General features: G+C 34.3%; 2 protein-coding genes across 2 annotated transcripts in view; one reads left to right on the top strand and one right to left on the bottom strand.

Annotated features, from left to right (window-relative positions):
• The window catches only part of LOTGIDRAFT_139195 (hypothetical protein), a gene marked incomplete at both ends in the record, with an annotated part of 5252 nt that extends 4718 nt beyond the window's left edge, over nucleotides 1-534 (top strand). The window contains one exon of the mRNA XM_009049359.1: nucleotides 452-534. Within this exon, the coding sequence (XP_009047607.1) occupies nucleotides 452-534 (83 nt within the window). The remainder of the gene's footprint in view (nucleotides 1-451) is intronic.
• An 8291-nt stretch (nucleotides 535-8825) lies between these two features.
• LOTGIDRAFT_172473 (hypothetical protein) overlaps nucleotides 8826-11499 on the bottom strand; it is a gene marked incomplete at both ends in the record, with an annotated part of 4344 nt that continues 1670 nt past the window's right edge. Inside the window, 5 exons of the mRNA XM_009049358.1 lie at nucleotides 8826-9490; nucleotides 9628-9749; nucleotides 10217-10280; nucleotides 10508-10625; nucleotides 10859-10960. Coding sequence (XP_009047606.1) covers nucleotides 8826-9490; nucleotides 9628-9749; nucleotides 10217-10280; nucleotides 10508-10625; nucleotides 10859-10960 — 1071 coding nt within the window. The remainder of the gene's footprint in view (nucleotides 9491-9627; nucleotides 9750-10216; nucleotides 10281-10507; nucleotides 10626-10858; nucleotides 10961-11499) is intronic.

Raw genomic sequence — 11499 nt, 5'->3', positions numbered from 1 at the left:
TGTAGGATCAAACGTCATTGGCATTGGCTATCTATTTGTACTTTCATATTTGCTGTCCTATGTCAACTTCCGGTTTTATAGTCGTGTGCAATTTGAAATTTTGATGACGTATATCTCTTGATCTTGACCTTTTTAGACTTTCTCCTTTACAAGATCAAAGGTCATTGACCTTGGCTATCTGCTGATACTTTCATTTGTGAGGTCTGACGTCTACTTCCGGTATTAGAATCTTCTAAAAAATGAAAATTTCTCAACTTTAGACTGTTTTTGCGATTGATCTAATTATCATGGAAGGATGATTTTTTCGGGGTCTTTTGCAATTTGCTACATTTGCAAAGTCCCACTCTGTGCCACGAGTGGCTCTAGTATAATATTTTAATTATACCCAAGCAATGTAACAAGTTTTATCGCAGACTGGAGAACATCATTCTTTTCCCCCTTTTGTTGGAAGCTATTTCCCCTCTTTTTTTCCTTTGTTTTCTTTCCCTTTCTTATTTTTCAGGTCTTCCAGTTTTCCAAACGTTATTAGAATAATTAAACCAGACCAAACCAAACCTACGACTACCATTCGACTACCAATCAACCGCGATCAGAACAAGTTTGGAAGAATACAGAATATAGAGTAACGCCACACCACCCAGGGTTGAGTTTCACAGCCCTGTCATTCGACCCGACCAGATCTTATGAATTATCAACAACCAAACTAACATAGAATCATTCAATTTGAACCAATCCAACTACTACGACTACCAACAAGTACCTTGTTGCTATATCAGAATCCACTGGAAGCGAACGTTAACTTGTCATCTACCAACCAACTAACTAACTAGTATAATAACTGAATTTAAAAAAAATTAAAGCACAATAAAGTGATGACGTCTTAAAAAAAGTAAACAGATTGACAAAATGATAATATGTCTCTTTGAATCCAACCATGATATCTGGTTCTCATGTGAGAATGGTTTAAGAATTATTATCATTTTGCGCGAGTTTGTATCATTATTAGTCCCTATGTTATGACATGTTATTTTAAAACATACATCAAACATAAAACAGATTATACCTTATTAAATCTAATTCTCGTGATAGTTCTACATTAATTTGATGTTCTATGTTTTCATGAAAGAAAAGTCTCAAAGGGAAATAATGAAATGGACTGCATTTTATTGAGCAATTTTACAAACTGTCATCTTTTCTTTTCTAATTTCAAAATCCCAGACAGAGCATAAACATGTTTTTAATTTGAATGTACCATTTCGATGTATTTCCGATACAAGAAAGAAAGAAAAGAAATAATGTAAGATAATCAGATATATTTATGTCACCTTGAAAGACCGCATATTGAAGATGGGTTCCCTTATTTTCATTTATGAAAATGAAAATGCTAATACTTTAATGTCCATAATTAATTCATAATTAGCTTAATTAGAAGAGAATTATCAATAGAATTCCAATGAGTGACTGATCAAGAAAGGTCAAAAAATCTTTTTTGTTTATCCAGACTGTACATACATTGACTTTTATGATTATTATTTATATGCAATAAAAACATAATGATATGAAACACCAATTAACCAGGTTACTTTATTTGACACTAAAAATAAGGATACCAATCTTTAAGTCTCTGTGACCACTCAGAAAACGTACGGGGCAAGTTGCTCTTTCATGAAACTTGTTTACTTAATGATGTCTCTCAAAACTGCACCACAACTATGAATATTAAGACCACCAGATCTATCAGGAGAAGCCACTTTATGTTCTTCTCACTGCATCTTGTCAGCTTCTGTCAGAGTGGTGTAAGTGTGTTATGGAAGGATTCAATCTAATTAAAATTAGATTAAAATCTTTTTAATTTTCTGACATTGTTAGACTACATTGTACTAATTCTATTAGAAAACGAAAGAGATACGAAATTTTATTGATGGAATTAGGACGATTGGCGATCCAAAGCACACGCTCTTAGCTAGACTCGATTACTCAGGATGGCTAGAGGTTAAATGAATTTTATTTAATGAAATTGGTCGGTGGTCAGATTTTTTTAGGGGCGGGGGTGTGACGGAGCTATAGATAGCTCTGATAGCTATTTGGACAGATCTGGCTGGTCTACTGCAGTTGGCAACTGTCAAAATATCCATCAGAGACTGGAATAGCGGCAGGTGTTTCGTACTAAGGTGTGTGTGTGGGGGGGGGGGGGGGCCCTACCTGTTTGTAGTTACGGATCTGCCAAGCATATCAATTAGTTTGACGTAAAAGATATCCGTTCCGAAGAAAAGGAAGAAGTACAATCCACTAAATTTATTAACGCCAGTCGTCGAAAATATATTATTCTTCCAGTGAGACATTTACTTTATCTTAATCCTCAAAGAAGTAATTGTAATTTGATAAAGGTTTTTAACGTGAACAACCACTAATTGTAATGCTGTCAACAAATCAGGTTTCAGATGACATTGTAACCATTTGATAACATATCTAGAAAATCTTAAAAAATCAGTTTACTGTCAATGTTATTATAGACTCGAATATTATGATTCTTGGTACATATGCTCAACACATGTCCTGTGTTGAGACATATGATTTTATATCTGGTAATTAGACATCTTTCATACTGTAAAATTTCAGATAAAAATTTCAAAATGTATTGTTGAGTAATAAGCAATTAGTTATATAATCGTTGATTGCGCCATGAGTTTTTGTCGATGTCTCGACTATATCGTAAGATTCCTTAGTTTTACTGATGGAAAAGGAGAATCGTTAATAACCGTTTAGTGGGTCCTCAGAGGTTTGGACATACTTGGATTTGTTGTATAAGTATGAAGGGAATTTAGTTAAGTTATTAATTTAATCAGAAACACTTGAAAATATCATAACTGTATATGCAGTGGCGGCGCCAGTGGGGATAAGTTGTCACTAGAAAAATAGTTTTATTTTTGAGAAATTTGAATGCTATGGTTTTTATATGTTTCCCCTCGACTTTGACAAATTCACAGAGTTGCCGCATTTTGAATTCAGCCAAGACAGTTGTTCCCCCCATCGAGTCGGTCTGCCCCTATTTGTATCCCCAGTCTCGGGAGTCTGGCACCGCCTCTATGTGTATGTAATGTGGTTAATCAATTATTAAAACTATATAATCTCATATGATTTCATGTTCAAGAAGTCGGTTGGTGTCGGTTACTTATAGATCTTATCACTAGGGAAAAACTGACATATTATATACTATTCAATTTATAATACATAATTCAAATCAAACATTATGAAGGAGGCATACGCAAAACCATCGTGTCCAAAATCTTTCTCGGATCATTCAAGAGGGGAAGGGATGGTGAAAGAGTAGGCATTTTCAGTTCAATGATCCCGACATGGTAGCAAGTTTAATTATATAAAGCATAAGAATCAATGAATATAAAATCAACATATGCTTATAAAGTAAAAGGTCAAGAAAATTTACCAAATTCTACATCCGTTATTATTTTGGCCTCTGTTCCTTTATTGAAAGTATACTTCAGAATTGTCCAAACAGATCTAGAATCGAAGTATGTGAGTTTTTCTTGAAAATGAACTAGCATACCGATATATGATTTCTGGAAAAATCAATTGTCGTCACTTTCTTTGGTAAGAATTGTATCTTGACAATCTATATAAAAAAAACTTTTTAAACATGAGCATAACAAAGCATGTGAATTTTACCTTATTTTCTAGTGATAAAAGCATGGAACTTACCTGTAAATATAATCAATGTACAGATTTTATCCATTTCTGTACCACTTTGATCTAATCTAACTAGAATTTGTCGTTACATGTTCAACTTTGAGTGAGTTAAAGAACACGCGACAATCAGACACTGGGGTATTTTATGTTACAATAAAAATATAAAGTTACACAGTTAATTAATGAAACCTTCAAGCATTTCATGAAATTATTGATTTTGTTGACCAAACGTCAGTTTAATGACATTACAATATTAAGTATTGAAGGATGAGAGTCCAAACAGTTCGATGTGATCAACTCTGATAAAATAAGGTTGAGAATATGTACTAATATAAAAGTCAATACTTATGAAACTTGTCGAATGGATCCATATAATGAAATTAATTGCGTAATGTTCCTGAGTATATCGATGAATCTATACTCGAGGTAGAAAACAAGGTGTTTATTGATAGGGCTTCTAATTGGTTTAGATCGATCTGTAAAGGTTTAAACAACCAATGTGACGGCAAAAATCAATGAATATGATGGCAGTTCCGTTTGAAATTTGAAATTGATATTTTTATAAAGTAAAAGTGAAAATGTCAGCATGAGGTATTGTCCTTCCGGTATTTACTTACACACGATATTTCCTATTTCTGAATCTGTCATTTCCAAGAATGTATAGAAATCTAAACGCTTGTGATGTTTAAATGGAATACTTCAGAGGCCTTAAATGGACACGTGCGCCATTTTTTTTTTCAACAACCATACTTTAGTCTCAGAAACGGGAAATTTTTAGCTAAGCCAATCAGTAATAGTGTTTACAGCTCATCAATCGACATTTGAGCCTTTAAATCCATGTGTGTCCAGAATTATTCGCAATTAATGTTAAAATGAGGAATCGTCAAGGTTAAGACATTCTTGACCAACCTATTCATAGACACAAATATGTTCACCATGACTCGATATTCATAATTACATGTCTTAGAATAATATAGTGACGTCACGGTCCTTATCATGAAGATGAATTGTACATTTTGTCTGTGAAACAAAACGCATGAAGCCATAGGTCTGGGAGAAGTTTACAGACTTCAGTCGATATACATTGTATTCTGGTGATTATTGTCGGTGGACAGTGATGGTGCCACCCTCCCGAGACTGGGAGTACAAACGGGAGACCGACTGGACTCAATTGGGGTACAACACTGTCGAAGTTGATTTCAAAATGCTGCAACTCAGTGGATGCGTCATTGTCATTCATAGTGCTTCTGAGAGTTCTCCCGAGAAAATTTCTAGAAAAATTGAATTCGAACACTCAATTTGGTGCACAAACGTATAAAAAGCAAGTTTTCTCAATAACATGAAATGAAAGATACTTATGCATTGGTGTCAGGTTTTCACGCTTACTGTTAACCATTTGTTTACCTATAATATCATTGCATTGTTGGCAGATAATGAAATAATGGCAAATGACATCGAAATTTTTTTACGACATTCTGCAAAGTGTCACTTCGGGAAGCAACGTTTTTGCCCAAGCCTTGCTAACGATGGATTTCCTGTGTGTATATATAACTCATTGTTAGTTATTTTCTCTGAAGGAGCGTCTAAGACCACGTGTTCGTCGGTAAAACTTAGACGTTACAGCAAACCATGCTTACCGTTTTCGAAAACCTGATGGTACTTCTCTTTGTAGGATTCCACTAGGCCTACTAATTCTACTATCGATTTTGCCATACTTTGAACGAGATTTTGATAAACGGAGTTGTCTTGCGTATACGTTTTTTTATTATGACGTTATATAATTGAAATACATAATACAATGGTATGACGTCATAGGCAATTATTCATTCTTGCCAAACAGAAGTTTTTACAAGTTTTTCTACGATTTTTGAGGATTTATCTGAATTTTAACGTTTTAACTATTTTTGTTAATAGGGTACGAGGTGGGTCGGATGGTTTTTGGATTACTCTATACTGTGATATATCAACGAAAGGAGAATTGTCTTAGAGTGGGGTAAATTTCAGAATGTTGAAATATTTTATATTTAATATATATTTGTTATATATATAATTATAAAGATAAAGAGTAAAATAATAATGTGATCTTATATAAATATGCAATCATACCCCGATAGACACCAACACTGCCCCACTCCCGCCTATCCTAAACCAAAACAATATAAAATACACATACCTGAAGAAGTATTATAAAGGTATCCTAATTGTATAACGGCTGCTACTCTGCGTATTCTCCCAGATCCAAGTCTAATTGGGCTTAAAGATGAGGGGATAGAATCAAAAAAATATTGACTGTTGCCAAGGAGATGCCGAAAAGTGCTCACCCCGATGTAAACCATAAGGTCACGACATCAGAGCCAACCAGTCAAATTGAAGGATAAGACTATATAGGAAGTAAAGAGCGGTAATTAATGACTGCTATAATGAAAAGTGCTCAATTAAAAGTATATTTGTGAGAAGTAATTGGTTTTTACAATCTGACGTGATGTAAACTACATGGAAGAAATAAACTTTAACACAGCTACCATGTGATCAGAGAGTCACAAAGGTATTGCCAAATATTAGCTCTGCTACATACTCTCCTCCCGGGAAAATTTCCTCCCGACATTCTTGCAAGAGAATATATATTATCATATCACAATTCCTTACCCTCACACCGAATGACGACTTTAAAACTAAAATGAAACTAAAACCCAAAATCTGATTTCAACATACAAGAAATCTTCCTATGCTGTTCCAGGAAGTCTCCAGATGTCAACATGGTTAAAACTGCAAGTGGACACTGATTGACGGGCGAAGTAGCCAACTATGTCATCACATGGTCCGCATACCTTGACAGAAGACGCCTGTTTCTTGAGGGCCTCGAGTGAGCTGGTTCTTCATCATCAGATGAATTTGGCGGACGTAGCCGAAACATCCCTATCTTCTTCACCTGAAGAAGCGTTCGTGGGGCTAGCTGGAGAATCGTGTGCTTTGGTGTTGCTAATGCTGACGCAGGTTTGTTCTCCGAGGAAATACGGTATGGATCCAAAGATGCAAAGAATTTACGAGATGCTGCAAAGTGTCTCTTCGGGAAGCAGCGTTTACACCCAAGCCTTGCCAAAGCTTATCGGTTAGAGTTGACCATGCCATTTAGCTCGTTAGCAATGAACGTGTTGATGTCCCATCAAACGAGGAAATAATTATATAAACATTAAAACATATAAAGAATTAAGCTCAAACGACCACGATTTAAGACCACGTGTTAGTCTGTGTTTTGTGACCTAACTCCATTGGACTACGATTTGTGACCACAATCTATTTGACTTTATTATGGGATTTTGTTTCATTTGACTGTGTTTTGTGACATTATACTATTTAGCTGTGTTTTGTGATCTTACTCTATTGGGCTACGGTTTGTGACCACAATCTATTTGACTGTGTTTGTGACCGTATTCTATTTGACTGTGATTTGTGACTACATTCTATTTGACTGTGGTTTGTGACCACATTCTATTTGACTGATTTGTGACTACATTCTATTGACTGTGTTTGCAACCTTATTCTATTTGACTGTGTTTGTGACCTTATTCTATTTGACTGTGCTTGTGACCACATGCTATTTGACTGTGATTTGTGACCACATTCTATTTGACTGTGTTTGTGACCACATTCTATTTGACTGTGTTTGTGACCTTATTCCATTTGATTGTGATTTGTGACTTCATTCTATTTGACTGTGATTTGTGACCACATTCTATTTGACTGTGTTTGTGACTTTATTCTATTTGTCTGTGCTTTGCGATCATATTCTATTTGACTGTGTTTGTGACCTTATTCTATTTAACTGTGCTTTGCGACCATATTCTATTTGACTGTGTCTGTGACCTTATTCTATTTGACTGTGATTTGTGACCACATTCTATTTGACTGTGTTTGTGACCTTATTCTATTTGACTGTGATTTGTGACCACATTCTATTTGACTGTGATTTGTGACCACATTCTATTTAACTTTGATTTGTGACTACATTCTATTTGACTGTGATTGTGACCTTATTCTATTTGACTGCGCTTTGCGACCATATTCTATTTCACTGTGTCTGTGACCTTATTCTATTTGACTGTGATTTGTGACCACATTCTATTTGACTGTGATTTGCGACCATATTATATTTCACTGTGTTTGTGACCTTATTCTATTTGATTGTGCTTTGCGACCCTATTCTATTTGACTGTGTTTTATTCTATTCTGTTTTATTCAACGATTTATGACAACAATATATTTGAGTGTGTTTATTGACCTCATCCAATTGGACTATATTTTGCAATTCTCTAGATTTGACTGTGTTAAGTAACCTCATACCGTGTACAACATATTTAATATAATACGATTTAATATTTTATATTCTTATATTGATGAATATTTGAAGGGAAATAATACTGTGATGTACCGTGTTACCTCACATGATAAAAACAAAATTAAAATCTACCCCTTTCACGAGAAGAAATCAATAACTCAAAGTTTTGCCGATGACACATCTATTAATGTTTCTAGTGTAATGAAAATGGAATGGTGCTTAAAACAACACAAACTAAATCCATGCTTATTTCAAATTACTTAAAACGTGACATTTCTATATCTTTTAGACTGAAAAATTAACTTATTGAACATGTATGTGTCACATTTCTTATCGGAGTATCGGTAGATAACAACTTCAACACATGACAAATATGTTTAAAGTTCAATAATCTATTTATTGCTGAACCGAATTATATCACACCATTCATTAATTTAAGCTCGATCTGTCATGATTATGGTAGTAATGCTTTCCATAAAAATGAAGAGAAAATGACCTCAGTCTTATTAGAACTATTGTTCAAAGATTACTTTCCTCAACAAAAATTTCTGCCTTCGATCACAAAACAATTAAAATTTATACCTTACTGTAAACTAGATTCAATGAAACGAACCTTCCAATACATGTAGCAAATCTACTATAAAATTCACTACCTTAACAATAATTTTTGCATTTTCTTTATTTGCATCAAATGGGGCTAAAGGCTATACGACAATGTTTCCATTTCTTGGAGGGTGGGTTTGTAAACTTAAAGTTAAAACCACGTAAAAAAGGCAATATTTAATCATTGAAAATATTTATGCCGATTTCTTTCCAATTGTTCTAAAGTTTCAACCATAGCTCCACTTCTACTATAAGACTTGCTAAAACGGGTAAAGAACCCATGTCCATATCCCTCAATATGGCGGGCGATGACATCAACACCAGATCTTCTCAGTCGTTCAGCATACATTCTTCCTTCATCACTTAACATATCAAACTGGCATGTCACTATAAATGCTGGGGGTACTTTGGAAAGATCCTTTGCCATTAGTGGAAAAATGTAAGGATTTATAAGTAATGGTTCTAATCGCTTGGCAAATGTTTTATTGTCGCTTTCCGGTATCGTTGGTATAGTTCGCCTTGCATTCGGTGGTAACAGATTTTGATCTATAAACTTAACAAATTCAGACTTCTTTAAACCTGGTGTTACGTGATTATTTGTTGATAGAATTTCTATATTTTCCTCGGTATCTTCCATTCCCAAATAATATAAAATATACCCGATGAAGTCTATGCGTGGAAACGATTCAAATACATCGTTAGATACATAAGAAGGAAGTCTTAAATCCAAAGCTTGTAAAGCCGGATATATTAAAATTTGACACTTTAACTTAGGAAGTCTGTTTGGCTGTTCATTAGCAAGGCGCAATGCTACTGCTGCAGCCAAATTTCCACCAGAGCTGTCACCTTAAAAAGAAAATAAAATTTTATCCTGTTTCTTCATTTCATGGTTCTTATCCTAATTTTCAATGTCTTAAGTCTCTTCATTGAATCTATAAAGAAAAATAGAAGAAATATTTTTAACCAAAATACCCCATTCTTACCAGCGACTCCAACATTGCTTGAATCAATCCCATATTTATCTCCATTTTGTAAAACATGAACAGTTGCAGTAACACAATCATCGAACGCTGCCGGAAATGGGTGTTCTGGACTTAATCTATAGCTGAAAGGATAAATTGTCATGACATTGTTTACTGTTTACATTAAGCTCAATAGTTGTCCGGAAATAGATGTTCGGTACTATAATTAATATATTACTTACATCTAAGAAAAAGTCACTAATTCACTATTCAGGGTATAAGACTACCAAGATCTCAGGGCCTCGATGAATTGATGGTGGGTACTTAATCTATCGGGTACTTTACACAATATATAAACCATCCTAAGATTTCTATATAAAAGGAATTTATATTTTATGTTATAAAATCAAATCAGTAAAAGTAGGTGGATTTAACCTCTTAAAGATCAAGATTTCATTGCCGGTCCAAATCAACTACATGTAGTTCATGGATGCGAAGCAGAAGGTGGTTCTCAGTTTGTGTGTGAGTTCTAGAGTCCTTAAAATTTTACAACTGCTGCTTTCTTTCAATGCTATCTTGGATGTTCAATTGCCAAGTTAAATGAACTTACTCTATAGATATTACTACGACATTCATCCATTTAGCAATATCAGCTATGCCTCCTGCCATTATAGCTGAAAGCAAGAATAAGTTAATGTAATAGCATTGCAGGAAAAAAAACAGAAGCAAGTAACGCACAACAATAGTAAATATTTTAAAATATTTTTAACCACGCATCCACGTCAATTTTAAATTGAATTTCATGTCAAAATATCCATAACCCACGCAACCAAGTAGATATCGGCCTCTGATGTTGATCACTTTAAATGCCATATCGTGGTCAAATTAATCTTATTCGTACCTGAAGAACAAAGAGCCCATCCTCCACCATGAAAATATACTATAGCTGGTGATTTACTTGGTACAGAGTGTGGTCGAAATATCATAACAGGGATTTTACCAATGTATTCTTCTGTAATCTACAATACAATTGTTACCATTCTTAGTCGAATATCCCAAGAGATGAAAACCACGCGACTGGTAGAATCAGAGGAGAGCTGTATTTTCCACTACTGCTACTTTCGTCGGCGATTGAAAAATCGGGTTGGCCAACAGACTCCCGTACGAAGCCTCAGATTAAAGACATAACATGCACTTTATGAAAAATAAGAAGTATACATAAATTATACCAATCAAAATGATCTACACATACGGTGAAATTGTCTTCTTGTGGAGTTCCAGACATTAAGCTCTGTTGAAATGCCCTCAGAATTTCAACTTTAGTTCCATAGCCCAACACATGCTTAACCTTTACCTATAATAAATAATTTCTGATGAACCATACTCTAGAAACTTTTGGACTTTTACGTTCATATACCCAATTCGTCAAAAAAGCTATGTATAATTGTTTGCACAGTCAATTATAGATTGTCTGATTACACCTCTTCCGTTTCAAAATTTTCAGCCAATCTCTATTGTAACCGTTTGGCCTTTGCTACATTTTGGGAACCTGAAACAAGAATACTTACTTTTGCAGAATAGTCATAATTTAATATAATTTATATTGATATAACGCTGGATATAACCAACTAAATATATTTCCGGGTATCACACCATAAAAATGTCAATCATTTCAGAAAAATGGTCATTTTGTACCTTATAACTGCCACAAGCAACAGACTATTATGTTCTTGTAATCACGTCATAACAATTTTTTGTTTGTGTCTACATATCAAAACTATATTATTGTCCTGTTATTTGACGTTTCGGCTTACTGCCTTCTTCAGAAACACCCAAAACTATTGCTAAACCTTAAATAGTTAATAAAATAACGGAATAAGATCGAGATCTATT

This window comes from Lottia gigantea, assembly GCF_000327385.1.
Source record: "Lottia gigantea unplaced genomic scaffold LOTGIsca_134, whole genome shotgun sequence".
Classification (NCBI taxonomy): Eukaryota; Metazoa; Mollusca; class Gastropoda; family Lottiidae; genus Lottia; species Lottia gigantea.
This window is presented reverse-complemented; position numbering and strand designations above follow the sequence as displayed.